This window comes from Poecilia reticulata, chromosome 19 (genome assembly GCF_904066995.2).
Source record: "Poecilia reticulata chromosome 19, P_reticulata-male-v2, whole genome shotgun sequence".
Lineage (NCBI taxonomy): Eukaryota > Metazoa > Chordata > Actinopteri > Cyprinodontiformes > Poeciliidae > Poecilia > Poecilia reticulata.
In genome coordinates, this window is record NC_088848.1 from 11,351,612 (window position 1) to 11,370,017 (window position 18,406).

An 18,406-nucleotide genomic window follows, 5' to 3' on the forward strand; every position below is an offset into this window, starting at 1 on the left:
ACAAGAGGGCGCTAAGTCCCTCATATACCGTCAAAGTGTTTAGTTGTGGAAACAAAATAAAAATGTTTAAAATGACTGAACAAAATGTGTATAAGAAATAACTTACATAAGAAAAGTTCACATTAAATATGCTTTTTTTTGCAATATATAATTCAATCCATACCTTCCCAGATTTTACAGATTATTTTCCCAGGATTTTTTATTTTTTTTTGCAACTTACTAGAAACTTTAAAAACGTCACCATCTGTAAGCCTACAGGCTAGTTATCTTGCAATTTTCAGATACTTTTAAAAAAAATTTAATTTACAGATTAACGGGCTGGAATCTAAAGAATTCTCCCCTCCCCATAAATATAAATAACATTTCTGGGTACATTCCCAGAATTTAACATTTACTTGACTAGAACATTTTTACTTTTCCTAAAACGCATAGAATACATTTCTTGAAATTTAAGGTTACCATTCCAGGACTTACACATCCTTTTTTATAAATCTATAGGTTGCTTTCCCATAACTTACAGAGTGTCTTCTTTAAATTTATTGGTAACAGTCCAGTAACTTCCCATTTAACTCCTCAGAACTCATATCATTTTTACTAAATCAAACCAGTTACATATCTTTAGTTTTCAAATGACTTTTTCCAGGACTTACACATTATTTACTTAATTTCCTGAAATGTATATATCACTTTTCCATAACTTACAGATTGCTTTCAGAGCCTGAAACTAGCATGTTACTTTACTGCAACCTGTAAATTCAATTTAAATATATTTTTCTACTTTTTTTTTTCCATGGCTGAAAGTCAAAGTGAATTTGTTTTTATTTTAATGTCAAGGTTCAAGTTTACTCTTTCACAGTTAGTATTGCAGCTTGTATAAATATTGAGTAGTAATGCAATTCAATTGAGAGCTCTGTCCTCTTATGCTCTAACAACGTTTAGAACAAACACTAAAAAATAAAATGTGCTAGATGAATATAAACCAGTTTGGGGGAATGAAAACTGAGAAAATATTACGTTGAGGGGGACGAAAGAGAAACGAAAAACAAAAATTAACTGGAGAGGTTCAAGAACAATCTTAAACTAAATAAAGTTATCAAGCAAACTTTAGTGCTGGAAGAGAATGGAAAAACAAATCCAAATCTTTGCCTCATTTCTAGTTGTGATCTTCAACCTGAGTGACAAGCAACACAAATAAGAACATAACTGTTGCAACAGAAATGCCGCAGGCATGGATTAAAAAAACCCAGCTGTGATGCAGAATATCTTGGGTTACGATCTGCGGCGTCTCACCACAGCTGAGTCAGAGTTTTGTCCTCCATCAACCCGTGGCCTCCCAGCAGGCCGTTTCTCGGTCAGGACGCTTCGCTCTCTGCTTGGGGGCTTCTGATGGGACTTCACAGAATACTGTGCTTCTATGAGTCAGAAACTCAACTGGATATTAATTTATTAACAATGATGTTATCATTACTATAGTACAGGGAATGTCAAATGTGTTCAGATGATAGAAATCTAATAAAAAAAATATCTTAATTACAAACTCTTTTTATCCATATTTAATATGCAATAAGGAGGTTCCAAAGGTGAACAGACCCTTTCAATGATACTTACCTTTGCGTGTTTTGATTAATTTCATCATCTAGTTAATAAATTATTAGATTAATAATTTACAAGATGACCTTAAAGATAAAAAAAAAACAGTCTGCTAAAACAAAGATGGGTTTATTGCAACCAGAAGCCCTTTAACTTTATTTTTTCTTTAAATTACAATTCGGATATTCTTTTCAGAGATGCTTTATATATATATATATATATATATATATATATATATATATATATATATATATATATATATATATATATATATGTGTGTGAGGGGAAATAATTCAATGCAAAACCAAAAAACATTCTCAAAGTACAAGTAAGTACAACAATATTTTTTATAAAATGGAACGAGAACTTGCAAAACCTGCAAAACTGAAGCTTTGATTTTTGGAGTTTACACCAGGGACAACAAGGCAGCAACATTTACTGTGAACAAGACTCACATTCAAGTTTGTTTTACATTAAGAAAAAAAGTGCTTAATGGTAAAATAATCCTTGTTTTCCTCACAGACTAAACTTAAGAAATCCCTTGGTGCTGAATTTTCAAGGCAAAACGTGAAACATCGGTTAAGGTTTTGGTTTAACAGACAAAGCATAAAAGGCGGTTCAGTGCCAGCCGTAGAGAGAAACGTGATCGCCCTACTACAGCCTGTCAGTGCTTTTGTGATGCGTATGTTTTTATTTGCTTACTGTTATCCTGTCGTTCTCTTTTAGTGCCTATCATGCAGAAATTAAAGAGTTTGAAAGGAAGAGTCCAATGGTCTTACTAGCATTTGTGATCTCATTTCATCATGTTGATGTTGTGCTAAATTCACAGTTGTCCTTCAAAGCTTCGTCTAACAACACATTTCCGGAAATTTCTAAACTCAACTTTTAACACGCCTCATTCCTTTGCAACCACGTTAAGGAAAGAAGACGAATGTAAAATCTATAAACTTTTAAATATCAACATTCAACACTAAATAATAATAATAATATGTAAAAAAATTTGCACCTGTCATCAATATGGAAACAGTTTTGTTTAGGAACACTTTCCAATGTGAAGGCATCAAAGAATGCACTTCCTGTAATGCATCATAGCTGCACTTGACAAAAAAACATGAAAATGTCGTATTCGGAAATCAAAAGATTTCTATCCGTTCGCCAGACATTCCTCCTGAATTGTCAAAGTGAAAACTCAACGGCCAAAAAGATTTGTGGGAAGAAACACTCTAAGGAGAGACCTGAAAGAAGCGTCGACAAAGCCAAAAATCACTGAGCTCTTTGAATTTGACCAGGCGTTGCAGAATATTTTGAAATCTAAGCATTTATTTCACGTTCAACTGAAGTTCATTCGCTAAAATGTTCCTAATGTCTCAAAATATTTCTAGGGTTTATTTTTTAACCAGCTATTTTCTATAACCAGAGAAGAGAGGTTGCATTTCAACACCTTCTAAAGAAATTATATCTGGTCAGTAAGAAGCAAAAACGTTTGGATAGTACTTACACATAAGTCTGCATCAGTTCCAAATTCATCTGCAAATGATCACAAAATTGGAACCAGCAAAAGAAACTTGAATTATTTTGATACATTCAAATTTGCAAGTATGAACTTATTTTCTTCTTTAAATGAAAAAAAAATACTGCATGCATTTCATATGGATAAGCAGCAGTTTTGCATAAGCAGGATTTCCTTCCTGACAAAAATCATTGTGATATTTTTTGCTACGAGTGAGAAACTCTGGGTGCGGATGTGTTAGAAGATCAACACGCTGCTGTTTTTATTAGACACAATTTAGTCTCAGTCAATAAGTCTGCATCCTTTTAAAACTAATCTTCCGCTTTATCTGTTATGTGTCAGATATCAATTTAGATGGTTCCTAAAATCTTACCAGCGATACCAATCAAATTGATGACAGGTGCAACAGAAGGAAAATTTTCTGAAAAATATCGGTGCTGGTGTAAATATTTTACTTCACTAAAGCGGGAAACCATTAATTCTTTGGGTCATGAATACAGAAATGTAAACAAGAAACACTCATAACTTGTGTTTATCAGAATCTTCTTATTAAAGCATATCTGAGGAACTGTGCTTCAAACATAAACAAGCAAAAATTTGGACGGTGGCGAAATAGTTGGAACTGGATGGAATGGATAAAGTATCTGATCATTCATGGATTAAACTAATTAGAAACAATAATAAATAAATGTGTACTAAAGTTGCAGATCCAAGCCTTTTAGGCTACTCTGTGGCTCTCAACTAACAAGCTTGAATAAATAAAATAGTTAGAACATTTCCTTACAGAACATAAAATTAGTAAGTGCGTTTGTTCCCTATCTCACAGTTTTGTTTTGTTTTTTAGTTACATTAAGGCCATTTTTATTACAGCATATGACCACAAACATTTGCTGAACACATTTCACAAATATTTGGCCATTACATGTTCACAGCAGATGTTGGTGGAGAGTCACCAAGGCAAAGTTTTGAATCGAGCCCTATTACAATGCTTGTTTATCTTCTTCCTTGATCATTCCTCATACTTTACTTCCAAACACTTGTGAGTTTATATCCGAATGACCTGTGCGTTTCTCCTGCTCCTAACTGTCTACTGTCACTGATGTAGCGCTACTTTAAGAGGCAGAGGCTGATGAAAGTGAGAAAAACAGTAAACAGTCAGTAAACTAACTTCTAAGACGTTACTCTGCCTTGGATCCTTTGCCTCTGGATGGATCCTTAAGGTAGTTGTTGTAAAAGAAGGAAGCAAACAGCACCAGATAGCTGAGATACATGACTGTGCCCCACATGATGTTCTCCATGTTGGAGGGACAGTGGACTTCATGCATCCACATGTACACTAAGCATAGCACAGCCAGGCCCATTACCATCTGCAGGATCTGGGCCGTAGTGATGATCATGGCGAGTGGCCGGGGCACCCGCAGTCCAGCTGCCCGGGCCGCATAGTATGTGTACATGATGGAGTGAACCATGTAGTTCATGGTCATGAACCAGCCGCCGCCCGCCACCAGGTCCTTGTAGGAGAACCAGGAGTAAACCAGCACGGTGATGTGGTGGTACCAGTGCAGGAAGATGAGGCGCTGCTTCCGCAGGATGATGAACGCCGTGTCTCCTGGGTGAGTCAGGAAAGAGAATTTAATCTGTATTTTAAAAATTATTAAGATATCATTTAAGATTTCTTTCACAATTTAGATCTTTTTTATCTATGAAAGCCTAATGGACACATTTATCAATTTAATTCTATGAAAATGGCAATTTTATTAAAGCGTCTCAAAGGATTTACTGTTATGTCTTCTTTGCAAAGTGCTTTTCTCTTTTTTAAAAAAAAATTTTTAACTGCATATTTTATTCTTATTTATATGCTTTATAAAATCAAAATGTAAACATACATAATTTGATGCATTTCCATTTCATATTTTTCTTTACTCACAAGATTATTTCCATAGCTGCACAATGGAAAGTGAAATTTGTCCACCCTGTGCTAGTTTTAAGAGCTATTAGCATTGTTAGCAAGCAAAGTGAGCATCGCATATGCAAAGCCATCTAAATGCAAAAATTACTTTTTAAATATCCTTTTCAGTTCAGTGAAATTACTGTTTTCACTTAGACATTAAACAGCTAATTTAATGTGTCCTTACACCTTCTCATCAGAGTCTACAACTATGTGGTAGCCATTTAGCACCACTACTATTCTTGTTCCTAATAACTAGCTTAATTTACAGAACAAAATAGGTCTTAGTTCACTGAATCTCTGAATTTAAAAACCATATTTGCTGCAAACAGAACCATGTACTCCATTAGCTAGTCATTAGCAACTTCTAAAATTAAGTCTAGAATAATTGTCACTGTATAAAAGTCATTTTCCAGAGATTACCTGTGTCATTAGCTGTGCAACTGGACTGGATGTTAGCATCAATAGTACTGCTGATGCTGATGGCTAGCTGAATTTACAAAAGGAACTATGGCTTTTAAGTAGTAAACTGTGGAGTTAAGCTTATTGATTTAGCTAATTGAATACATATAACTGTGCTTTGTGCCGATCAGTTTCAGGATGACAAGCCAATTCATTCACAAAAAGGTCCTTTTTAACTCTACCCTCATAGCTGTCTTAACCTTTCCCAAAAATTGTTGAATGAAAGTTGACAGATGTAGTGCTCTTACTATAACACTTATAAAACATATATTATGTGGGCTTATTTAGCTTACTAAGTAAAAGAATTTGCTAACCAGCTGTTAGCACCATCTACACTTCTCCTAGTAGTAGCTAGATTACAAAGGGAGCGAGAGCGTCAACCAAATTTATGTTATTTTTTAATGATAAAAAAATCTATACAACAAAATGAATGTATTTTCATCACATCATGTGCATTTTTTCTGGTTAACAGTAGGTACAGTGCACGGTTAGTGCAAATGGAGACATTTTTATCTGGTCTGCACATAAAAAAATGTTTTAAGCCAATCCTTTTCTGACCAAAGAAAAAAAACTTGTCAGATTCAAAATAAATCTATTACTGCAACACGATGGTAAGGGACATATTTCAAAATTAGTTCTAAGTGACTAGTTTGCGGAAAAGGAAATTGGGTTAAGTCACCACTAAAACTGACGTATTTCAAGTAATTCCTCTGTGATGTATTGTTTATTTTTCTTAATCTATTCATGTAACTCTATTTTAAAACTGATAAAATGTAAAAAAAATAAATAAATAAATACATAAATCAGACTTTCATAATTTAAACTGAACACCTCAGCCATGGCTTTCCAATCCCAGTCCCTTTAAAAAAGAAACATCCTCCAGGTCCGAGCAGTGGGAAAGCAACTACGTCTTTCCTGCTTGCAGCTGAGGAAACATTCTTCATTTCACTCCTGCACTAAAACAACTTTCTCACTGCCAGAGCATCTAGCTCTTTTTCTATAGATGAATCGGCGCCATCTGACCTACAGATTCTCTTCGGAGATGTCCAGAGCCAGGCCATTACGAGCATTATGAATTTCCCAATTTGAGGACAGTAAAAGTTTATTCAATTAATTCTGTAGCACATATTGTAATATGTGCTACTCTACTACCCTCTGAACTCCTGAATAAATGTTGATATTTTCATTTTGGAACTGGTTCATACCATTATGTTGCGCAACCTCAAATTGACTGACTGGTACAATGCAGGGCATTAAAAATATGAAAACAAGAATATAATCCAGCTTCAAACAAAACATTTGAAAATAAACAGAGGGAATCTTACCGAGCTCAGGGGCCTTGCTAATAGCAAAGGCGTAGGACCAGAACTTGGTGATGGGTGCGTTGTAGAAACTATTGTCACACACGGACTGTTTGAAGCCGCTCTTAGTGATAATGTGCATCATGTATTTTCCAGTCCTGACCGCTCCGATAATACTGAATTGTGAAGAAAGAATATGAAAAAAAAGGACATTTTAATATTTTAATGAATACATAAACTCTGATAAGATAAACTCTGATAATTACTCTTCAATATGACATACATAAACTGTGAAGAAAACCGCACCACTCTGCAGTTTTCTTCACAGGTGTAAGAAATAATCAACCTAAGCATCGTAAATGTTTTATTTGATGAAAATGCTTCGTAAAAAAACAATCCATTATCTCAGAGAGCAGGAAAATAGACAGAGAGGCTTGGATGTTTAACCGTTTTATGGCAGCAACTGTGTTGATGAGTAAAAGCTTTTAGCTCACCGCAGAGCAAGTTGGACTCACCTGAAAATGGCGAGGCTCAGCGACCACAATGCCAAAGGTCGGCGCAGGTTCAGCTTCGGCCTTTCCCTCATGAAGTGTCGGCCTCCGAACACGAGCGCAGCGTACAGGCCACAAAATATGAATGACTTGCTCCTGCAGAGAGGGAACAGGCGGTAAGCTCCCAAGCCTCCGCAAAACTCCAAACATCGCAACACACTCGACACGCTAAAACACACAGGGATGCTACGATTGTTTAGCATGCGAGTGAAATGGTTTTATTTTTTTTTTTTTATTGGCTGCCACCCACCAAATAAATCACTTGAAAGTCTGATATTTTTCACCCCGTTCAGTAAATGGGCCTCAGCAAAAGAGCTAAACTGTCCTAGTTTTATCCATTCAGTCACTGTAGGAGAAAAATTATGATTTTCTTTTTATTTATTTATTTTTATTTACAAAGAAAAATCTGAAAAATTGTGGCTTTTTATGCATTTACACCCTTAATTTAAAACACATAAATACGAACCGGTGCACCCATTTGCCTTAAGAATGTATCAATTAATTAGAGTTAACTGGTACAATTAACTCCAATTAATTTATTTATTTGCAGTAAATAAAGACTGAAAATTAATTGCAGTCTGTATTTACTTTCAGTGAAGACCTCGGAGGTTTGTTAGAGAACATAGTGAACAAACTGCCTCAGGAAGAACAAGGAGCTCAGCAGACAAGGCAGAGATAAAAGTTGCGGAGAAAATTAAAGCAGAGTTAGGTGAAAATGATTTCATCCTCAACTAACAAGCCGGTCAAGAAGAGCCTTTAAGAAGTAGTCAAGAAGCCCGACTCTGAAGGAGCTGCAGAGATTTACAGCACTGGTGGAAAATCTGCCCATTACACAACTAGTACACCCCACATTACAAATTTAATCTTAAAATCTCATGGCCGATAGTTAGTTCCATTCATCTGAAGGATTGGAACTGAATATGCAAAGTTGGTAAAAATAGATCTGCTAGATCACGTTCCAGTAGGACAATGACCTTAAGCAAACAGCCAGAGCAATGGCGTAGCCACGTGTTAGACTGGCCTAGCCAAAGTCCAGACATAAAACCAATGTGCAATGCTTTGAATTACTTCAAATTAATCAATATTCACAGACTCTCTTCAACAGTCTGACTAAGTTTGAGGTATTTTGCAAGGAAAAATTGGAAAGATAAGATATACCCCAAAAGACTTTCAGTACGTATTGTGTTGGTCTATCGCATACAATCTCCATAAAATACATTAACATTTGTTCAGAATATGGCCATAGGGGTAGCAGTGTGTCTTGAAGAGGGTAAACAAGAACAATGAATCCAAGCAAATCAAACATTTACCTCACCCACGGTTCAATATTCACATGTATGAAGTAATTTTTAACTATCGGTGTATTTTTAACCTGGACCGATATCCAAAGGGCCTCAGAGAATCGACAGTCAGATGAAGTCATGTTTGCTTTGTAGTTCTGCTTTTTTAGTTTACACACGTCAACCGTTATGCAAGAGGAGTTTGACACATTTACCGTCAGGTGATACCAAATAATCAGAAAGTGATTGATTAATGTAGGTTTTTTTTAGCACTCTAAATGATTTTTCCTTTTTTTTTGTAAGAAAATATAGATTTTATTATCTACCAGGTGGCCCAACAAAAATCATTAGAAAATTGAAAGAAAATTCACTTATTTTAATCACATACATCCATAACATGGTATGTTTCCAGTAGGGCCACATTCTTTTCATTTTCTGCAACTTTCAGAGGCAGTTGGGTTTCACAGGACTGTTATTCTCGGACAGCAGACTAAAAGCAGGTGTGAACACAGAAGAATGTCACTTTTCAGATTTGCATTTGTAAAAAGCTTTGGAAACCATGCATCATTCTCTTCCTACTTCACAATTATATATATATAAAAAAAATAGTTTGCCTCGGTCTGCCACTTTAAATCCCAATGATGTTTGTGGTTTTAATCTTGCTACCATCTTCTGGATTATCGTCTACCTCAAAAATGTGCCCAAACCTGTGAGACTGACAGGTTCCTCTGTGGGTTCACACCCCCGCTTCTCAAGTCACTTTTGCAAGGATCTTATTAAAGTCTAGGGAGTGAGGAGCAGGGTTGTCACAATCATTTAGAGCTTGATATTATCAATAATAGAAAGATTAATTAATCACAGATATTCATTTGCGTCAAAATCCGTAAGCTGATGCAATCTTGTTTTCCCTAATAGTCTTCTTAGCAGCAGAGCTCCAACAACAGATACTCTTAACCCATACCCTCCTTGTAGTCACTCACCTGATTATAAACAAGAGTTCTACATGGAGGACACGTTCCAGGAAAAAAAAAACACATATGTGACTCTCTTTTGCTGACAAGGCACAAGCATTGTTTGGAGGTAGTTTCCCAATGAGGCACACGGACGAAAGAAAAAACTAAACGTCCCTCAACAGTAGACAAATGTACTTTTAAACCACAAATATATTTGAATTGAAAGAAAATGGAAGGATACATCTTAATCAGAGGTACATGTTTCCATAGAAGGACATTAACACTTGGTCTGCTGGTTTTGCAAACAGGAAAGTGGCACTTTTAAATTAAGGATAGACTAATTCAGCTCTTCCTCTATCCCTAATTAAAGAAGCTATAATGTTGTCATATTGTAATTAACCATATATATATATTTTGTTCCTAGCTAGAAAGAACCCCCCGTGCCTTCAAAAAAAAAAAAAAGTTTCTTAGTATTGAAAATGGTGATGAGTATTTCTTGGAGTAGTGTTATCGAGTTTCTTCAGAAATATAGTTGCAGCTGCATGAGACCTGAAGACAAGGAACAAACTGATAAAGGAGACGGCCTTTGTGTTGTTCAGCTGATACTCAGATGCTGATGGTGAGGAATGCTGCACAACCAAATAATTCAAAAGATGTTGTCGTTGCACCCAGACAAGGTAACAAGGAAGAACGCTAGCTGTGCCCTTTGAAAGTATTCACACTATTGTTTTACTTTCTGTCGCATCAAAGTCACAAACTACTTTGGATTTTTCTTTTCTGAACTCTGCAAAATGCACAGATAATGAGATATGGTTTTAACACTTTTTTTTTTATAAACAAAGCATGCCCCTGCTTTTGTGATCCTGCCACCTGAGAGAGTACGGTTCGATGCAACTACAGCTGCAAATTGGGTGTATGTTTTAGGGCTGCTGACAAGGAAGGTGAACCGTCGCCTCAGTCTCAGGTTATATGCAGGCTCCAATAGCTTGTCTTCCTGAATTACCCTTTATCTAACTCCATCAATCTTTCCGTCAATTCTGGGTAGATGCCCAGTTTTTCCTAAAGATGCATGATGCTGCCACCCCCATGTTTTGTGTAAAGTGGTAATGGTAATTTGCAGTTTTAATTGTTTGCCACTTTTTATGCAGGTCAAAAATTTACATTGTGGTCTCCCCTGATTATGGCATCCATTTGTTTGCACATGGCTTGTAGTGGACTGCAAGCCATGTGCAGACCACTGCACATGGTTTGTGCCATGTCTTGTGGCCACAAGACTTTGGCCACAAGACATGGCACAAGCCATGTGCAGACCACTGCACATGGCTTGTGCCATGTCTTGTGGCCACAAGCCAAAGTCTTGTGGCTTTTTCTCAACAGCCTTTCTTCTTGGCTGTAGCGTCTACCATAGAGTCCTGATTTGTGGAGAAATCCAGTCAACAGACCCCCCCTCCCATCTGATCTGAGGATTTCTGTGCTGCTTTTGGTGATGGCACCACCTCCCTGTGATGCTTTTCTGATCAGAGTTCTCCATCCAACTTCCAATCAAGGTCTCTTGATGTGCAAACTCTACAGATTCATACCACACTGAACGTATGGTTTAGGTTTGTGTTTGTAAATTTAACACAAAAGAAACACACACAAAAAAAAAACATGTATCTTTGTCTTCCCTATTAGATAAATAAAAGTTTAGGTTTTGGCTACAGCATAACAAAATGTTAAAAAGTTCAAGGTGTGCTGAGTAATACTTTGCATCCTTGAAACCCTTTTAAAAAGGAAGTGCCTAAAATTAAAATGCCCCGCCTTTCTAACGAATCTGTAGTTGCAAAGTACGACATGTTACCGGCAAGAAAAAAAAAAGTCACAGCAGCCAGTTATGATGTTTCATCTTATTTACGATAGTTTTAAATCCACTCACCAGTTTTCTTGCATCCATTCCAGAGCTCGAGTTTCATCGAAACGTCGCTCAAAATCAAAAAGGTTCAGTTCGCTCTCGTTCATTTTCTTCCGCAGTTGAGTTGAAAGTTTCCGGATTATTTTATCGACGGCAGAGGGGAATTTATATATTCACCAGAACTATAGTGGCTACTGAAAGCTACAATGTGATCGCTGCAGCTTTATCCAGCTTCCAGGTAAGTCCCGAAGAGGAGGAACTGATGCGGTGTGCACGGATGCAGAGTCCCGCTGTCACTTTTCCTCGACGAGGATAAAGCTAGCTTTAGGATGTGTAGCCGTTTCCGGTTCAGACTTTCACAATAAAACACCACGGAGGCGTCACAGAGCTACTTAAAAAAATCAAAAAGGGACAAGAGACAAAGGAAAACAAATGATTTTTTTTTTACATCGTTACACTCGTAGGGGGAAATTATACATGATTTTAACTTAATTGTATAACACAAGAATATACAACGGTGCCATGCACTTCACTCTGATGATCACAAAAAATAATTCTCTCCATATATAGCATGTGTGTGTGTGCGTGTGCGTGTGTGTGTGTGTGTGTGTGCGTGTGTGTGTGTGTGCGTGTGTGTGTGTGCGTGTGTGTGTGTGTAAATTTCTCATCTTTTCGTTTGTTAGCCATCTTTCATACAGTATGTGGTGTTGGCTTTAATCTTCATTTTTTCGATCTACAAAAGTCAATCCCTTCCTGTACACACCTGCTCATCTTATCTTTATTGTCTTTTTTATAGTGCAGTCGTCTTATCTGCCCTTAGACTGAACTCACTCACTGGTATGCTCTTTATTCCAAGCACATTTATAAGAAAAGGTTCAGCAGCTCTCAAGTTTCATAACTTGAGAAGTTCTCATAACTTAGAACTTCTCAAGAACTTCTTGAGAAGTTATGAGGTCTCATAACTTCTCATAACTTTATAAGTTATGAAGTTATGAGAACTTCATAACTTGAGAAGTTCTCATAGTTAACCCCTTAACCCCTTAAAAGGGTTAAGCAACTTAACCCTTTTAATAAGGCGTGGTACGCAGAAGTCAGGTGGTTAGACCAGTTTACAGACGTTTGTAAAGTTACTTTGTTGTACTTAAGTTTTGCATGCATGGCTAAAATGAAAGTTTCCTCATTTGCCAATTTGAACTAATAAAACTGTTAATTGTTCAAATAGACAAAATCTAATAATTAAAAACCTTTTCATTTTCATACTTTACACAGATACATGTGCATAATTTCGGTGATTCATCCGAGGAATTCCTGAAAAATCAAACAAGACAAGACAAGAAACAAAACCTTAAAGAGGTTCAGGAAGTAACTTCAAAAGGTTTGGTGATTGTGTTGTTAATTTAGCGTAACCAGACAGTGTAAAAAAAATAACTGTTCAGAAGGAGGATCCATTTTATTTTGTTTTCTTGAACACTTTCTTTTTATCTTGAATGTATGCACGACTTTCCCTCAAGTTAGTTTTTCCTAGGAGCAGATTGAACAATTTTGTTTTAGAGCCCCTGTCCAATTAAGCAACAATCAGAGCGCCCCTTTCTTTTTCATGTTTGTCTAACATTTGTTGTCTATATCAGTTTACAAATTAGTTTAAATTCATGTATAAAATACAAAGTTACAGCAATCGTCGCCGCACATTTGTTGTTTCATTTGCATTTACAAGGCCTTTGACTCTTTTCTTTCCACGTGTAACATCCTCTCAGTATCTCTTGTCACTTTTGCTCAAATAACATTTCAAGGCTTTATAAAATGTTACCTTTCCTCTGAGATAGATTACATGTTCCTGTTTTTCCTGTTGATCTAAGAGCTTTATTTGAAGAAACAGATTCAGTTTCATTTTACTCTTTTTTTTCTTTATTTATTTTTTTGTTCCATCGTCCTGTAGAGAGAACAAAGCTCCATTACACATCTCGACAGACTTTTGTTGTTAGCATTTATTCCACTGATCCCTCTGCCTTCTTTCACTCTTTCGTTTATAATCGTCTTCTCCTCCGCAGTGAAAGAATAACCGCACGTGTCAGTGGTGTGATTCACGACAAAGAGGATTTGGAGATGAATCACAGGCAGATGATATGCATACAAATGAAAAAAAAAAAAGTGCTATTCTAGGTAAGAAAAACAAACGAGAGCTACAACGATGAGCTTCAAAACACCAAATACAAACTCACAGGACACTACAGTGTCATGTGGAAGAAGGAGAAATACACATGCAATGACATAGATCAACATTATACAAGGGAGATTTACAAGGTAGAAGGGGGATATTGGCCTCATTAGAAAACACGAGGGCAGAGGTGCAGTGATAAGTTGCAATAACACGCCAGTTTTTGAGCTGATTTTAAAGTCTTGATTTGTGCAGTAAAAGGGGGCGGTTTTATTTTGCATCGTGGCGCTCTGATTATTGTTTTTACGCTTAGCAATGTCGAGCCGGTGTCTGCTCTCTACAGAATTCAGGTTCAGGATTTTAATGTGTTCGGCATCGATGGAAGAACCCTCTTAATATGGAGAACGAGGCACGTGAAACGGGAGCCCACCTGTTTCACGGGTCTGTCACTTAAACTCACTGTGAGGCTGCCTTGCTTGCGTAGGTTTCTTGTTTTTATCCGTGTACAGGACAGACGAGAAGAGAGAGAGAAGAGAAAGCAAAAGAGCAGAGAGCAGGCGTAGATGTTCCTTTGTTGTTGTTGTTGTTGGTGGGGGAATGACGGAGCAGAGCTACTGAGTGAAGATGTAAAAAAAACAAAAACAAACAGATCCTAAACAAGCAGAGGTTGTGTAAGAGTCGGAGAGTCCAGGGTCAGAGAATATACTTCTTTTTTTTTTTGGTCACTTTTTTCTCTTTTTCCGATTTTTATGTTTGTTACAGTTCGTTATTTTGGTTTTTTGTTTAGAACAGTTCCGTTTAGAGGTTTCGGATGGGGCCTGAGGCAGGTGGTCGGAAACACTCGGCCCGTAGCGGGAAGGCTCAGATGATGCCGTACTGGGCCAGCTCGTGCAGCTCCAGGTGGTTGAAGGCCTCCCAGGGGCAGATGACGGTGATATCTGGGGATAGAGGTGGAAATGTGAAGTTGCTTAGGCGCCTTCTCAATCGCTGAAATGTTCTGCATTTTAAGTCTTACTGTAAACTCACCTGTGCCCAAGCCCTCCATGCCAGGAATGTCATCTCCAAAGCTGAAAGAACACCATAGATTACACATTAAAACATGCATTCATTTATTTATTTATTTTTTTGTAAGACCTGAATGAGAAAAAGCTTTAGTCGAGACGTACCCTTGAACTCCTTTCTTTGGAGGCTTACTCTTGAACTGTCTGGTCTGCCGCTGCTTGAACTTGGGCGGGCCCTTGCGAGGAGTGGCGGGGCCTCCGGTTACACGGGTGGCTGATTTGATTTCAGCTTTGGGTGGCTCAAGATTCATTTTGAGCACTCCGAAAGGACGTGCGCAGGTGAGTCGTTGGGTTTCTCAGAAGTGAAGCTGTCGTGATGAAATCTGTGGAAGCAAAACTCATGTTACGATTTGGCGAAAAGTGTCACCTCGGTCTTCTTTCCTGCCTCCACGTCCAGTTTGATTTGATGTAAGATTTACCGTCACCTCTGTCTGACATTATCAGTTCTAATCCTCTTATGGATCTGACGCTTTCCTGTAACTGAAAGTCCTTGGGGGTCCACGCCGCAGCCTGTCCACCAAAGACGACCCAATTTCCTCTAATCCCTGGCTCAAGATAAGATGTCCTAACCCTCTCCATTTCAAGCTGGTTGCACTCATGTAATCCTGTTAAAACAAGGACGACTGGGAGGAGTTGCTGAGCTGTGCACTGAGGGTCTAATCGAACAATCTGTCTCTGTTACGACTGACAAATGTGGATATTTACTCTTAATGTTGTTGCGGATGGATTTCAATAAAAAGGTGCGGAATTTGAATGTCAGTCCACAATAGTAAAGTTTATATTCTAAAAGAGAAACCTTTTCATGATTTTACAAATGTGTTTTTGGACAATTTTATGTAATTCTAGGTGTTGCATATTGTTTTTGTAAAAAAAAAAATACCCTGAATAAATGAATACATTTTGAAAATAAAACATATTATGTTATTTCATTTTGGTTGCACCAGGACAACCCAAGACACTTTACAATAAAAACAAGTTCAATTTATATCAAACCGGAGATATATATAATTCAATCCAATGAAATTCAAAGGCAAAGACGGTTTAAAATTAAATGAGCTACATTCCAATTCAAACCTAATTATGACACAGAAGAAAAAAAAATACAATTACATTTATTATATCAGCTGGTAAAATCAGATTGTTTTCTTAAAGTCTTATAATTTCATAAATTATCTGCAAATAAAGGATAAATATGACTTCCTTCCATCCGCAGATCATCCCCAGGTACCTGACTTCCAATGTACTCACCACCAGATTGATTGAAGCTCAGCCAAACGAGTGGATGTGGGTGCAGCACTGCTCAGTCTAGCAGATGAGTGGACTTCTATGCTAGGCTCGCTGTGAGGGCTGGTTTGGACCTCCGGGCCTCTTATAACCCAACTCCAGCAGGCGATTATGAAGGCGCCGCCTCCAAACCCTTATGACTACATATCAATTGTTTGGTCTTGAGGCAATCTGAATTTTTCAGGGTTCAAATACATTTTCATCTTAGTGCAGTTTTGGTTGCTTTTTGAGAATTTTCATGTTACTTTGTATATTAAATCGGTAATGACTTTAACCAAACATTTCTACCTCTTGTTACTTAAGAGGACTGTTGTGCCTATTCTCAATATAAACTGCCTAAAAGAAGCTCATCTACACTCAGGAAATCTGTTGAAACCTTGTTTATATTACCATTTCTATAACATAATTTGTCAATTTTAAGCCTTTAAATGCTTTTTTTATGGCTTATATTTTGTAGGAAATTTTATAAAACTTTAAGTTCCAGAAATGTCTCCAAAGGTCTCTAGAAATTTCACGTCAACACCAGGAAGGTAATTAAACTACTGACTGACGACAATGAGGATGCAGGACAAGATAACACAGACCAGATTATGCAGATTATCAATGTCACAGGAAGATTCCTAAAGCCGCCAGAATCTTCCCCGGCTGTTTGCAATGCAATTCTCCAACATCTGCTGTTTATATAGAAAGTTTTCGCAACCAAACTGGCCTTCTTGCAACTTTAAAACCAGTAGCTCATTTAGGAAAAAAGTTTCATCTCCTGCCTTAAGAAATACGCCACAATTTAGGCAGACAGAGAGGTAGCAAATTTGAGACAGATAGTAATTTATTATCCGTTATTAAAAGAAAAAAAAAATGCTGTAGCTTTCACATTTTATATCTGAGTTGGCTTTTTTGGACGGTCAGCAGTGCAAATGTAACATGCACTCAACAGAAGTTTGACTACAGCAACAGAAACTAAATAACTTAGAAGATATTTTTCCAAGTAACATTTTTCAAAATGTTTTCAACTGTACAAGTCATAGCAGTCGACAAAAATAAAAACACAAAAATAGCTGAATCTTTACTTGTTTTCATTCATGTGCAAGCTAACGTTAGCAGTGCAGCTAACGTAGCTGTTAGAAGAAGTTATCTTGTGCTGGATTTGTGTTCAGGTGTGAAAGAATTTCCAAATTTGTTATGCAAATATCTAACAGGGAAGCTTCCTAAAGTTGGAGTTTCCTCAAATCCTGACCCAGAAATTGGCTACCACTCATATAAGTGAAAGTGATAGTAATAAACAGCTTACTTCTTACATTGTGTCTCCTAGTGCAGTAAAGGGCAGATATTAACTTTGCTGAATGTTTGTGGACATGATCTTTTAGTGGCTGAATTCCTCAAAAGCTGAAACATGTGTTGTCTTCTTGCACTGTTAATAGTAGCTAAATTACTCACTGAAGACAGCAAGTCAATGAAACATGGAATAGATGATTGTGAGGTCTTTACCAAATCTGATTTCTGACTTTCAGTAAAATACAAGTGTTAGAAAAGTAGCTATAAAAACACCCATGATCTATTTTAGTTTTGCAGTATTGTTACTTTGTTACTCTGGCTTTCTTCCACCGTCCAAAAACATGACCTTCAGATTATTGGTGTCTCCAAATTGTCCTTAGATGTGTGTGTCTGTGGTGCTCTGCAACGAACTGGTGATCTGTCCAGGGTGTTCTGCCTGTCACCCAATGACTGCTGGGGATAGGCACCAACCCCTTTGTAACCCTGCATGCAAGGACAAGCAAGTAGACAATGGATGGATGAATGAATGTTTCTTTTGTTTTGCTGTGAATTTTTTTCCTTGCCTCCAGGCTGTCTGTGCAGCTGACTTGAGGCCTGCGCTAATCCCTTAGCAGGATGGTCAGAAGGGAAAATATGTTTGACTCTTCTTTGTTTTACAGAGGTGAATGAACTGTGTAAACAGAACAGTTATGTTAAATATAAAAATGTACAGCAATCTGATAGTTTATTTTTTTTACACTTCCATAATGTGTGAAACCCTTTAATCCACCAGGACAGAAACAAAATATTCTCATATGTAAAATTTCTAACAAAACCAGAAGACTATAGCACACTTTGGACAGAAGGTTGTGGTTTTATGGTATCAATACAACCAGATCATCTGCAAAAAGCAAAGAATATACCAGTAAGTACCCTTAGCTTTCAAAGTTACAGTCATACCAGCAGAGCCCTGATCTTGGCTTGAGATGTCTCATTAAACAAATACTTTCTGCATTTGACCGTCTTGAACTCTTCCCACATCTCTGTAGTTGAATTGCTGTATGACCAAAATTATAGAACACAACTCCAGATAGATTTGTTTTTATCTGCTAAGCGTTCAGTTATTTTGTTGCCATCGTTGAAGTTGACAACAGCCTAACGAATGAAGA

At 37.2% G+C, this 18,406-nt stretch overlaps 2 protein-coding genes across 2 annotated transcripts; both read right to left on the reverse strand.

Annotated features, from left to right (window-relative positions):
* Positions 1–1,703: 1,703 nt before the first annotated feature.
* LOC103481830 (very long chain fatty acid elongase 6-like) lies at positions 1,704–11,828 on the reverse strand. The gene is made up of 4 exons (XM_081600388.1): positions 11,511–11,828; positions 7,327–7,458; positions 6,836–6,987; positions 1,704–4,709 (listed from the first exon to the last, which is right to left on the reverse strand). The coding sequence occupies exons 1-4, from the start codon at positions 11,591–11,593 to the stop codon at positions 4,279–4,281; spliced, it is 798 nt and encodes a 265-aa protein (XP_081456514.1). The 5' UTR covers positions 11,594–11,828; the 3' UTR covers positions 1,704–4,278.
* Positions 11,829–14,211: 2,383 nt separating this feature from the next.
* pde6gb (phosphodiesterase 6G, cGMP-specific, rod, gamma, paralog b) lies at positions 14,212–16,060 on the reverse strand. Its single transcript, XM_008437158.3, has 4 exons — positions 15,951–16,060; positions 14,808–15,025; positions 14,668–14,708; positions 14,212–14,579 (listed from the first exon to the last, which is right to left on the reverse strand). Exons 2-4 carry the CDS (start codon positions 14,951–14,953, stop codon positions 14,503–14,505), a joined length of 264 nt encoding a protein of 87 aa, XP_008435380.1. The 5' UTR covers positions 14,954–15,025; positions 15,951–16,060; the 3' UTR covers positions 14,212–14,502.
* Between the last annotated feature and the right edge of the window lie 2,346 nt (positions 16,061–18,406).

What these genes read in the sequence shown, in the direction of transcription:
- LOC103481830 (XM_081600388.1), bottom strand. Translation starts at nt 11,593, where the DNA reads ATGAACGAGAGCGAACTGAACCTTTTTGATTTTGAGCGACGTTTCGAT. An exon ending in GAATGGATGCAAGAAAACTG is followed by an intron (nt 7,459 to 11,510) that starts GTGAGTGGATTT and finishes CCCTCTCTGCAG; the next exon opens with GAGCAAGTCATTCATATTTT. An exon ending in TAGCAAGGCCCCTGAGCTCG is followed by an intron (nt 4,710 to 6,835) that starts GTAAGATTCCCT and finishes TGACTCACCCAG; the next exon opens with GAGACACGGCGTTCATCATC.
- pde6gb (XM_008437158.3), bottom strand. Translation starts at nt 14,953, where the DNA reads ATGAATCTTGAGCCACCCAAAGCTGAAATCAAATCAGCCACCCGTGTA. An exon ending in CCAAAGAAAGGAGTTCAAGG is followed by an intron (nt 14,709 to 14,807) that starts GTACGTCTCGAC and finishes GTGTTCTTTCAG; the next exon opens with CTTTGGAGATGACATTCCTG. An exon ending in CATGGAGGGCTTGGGCACAG is followed by an intron (nt 14,580 to 14,667) that starts GTGAGTTTACAG and finishes CTCTATCCCCAG; the next exon opens with ATATCACCGTCATCTGCCCC.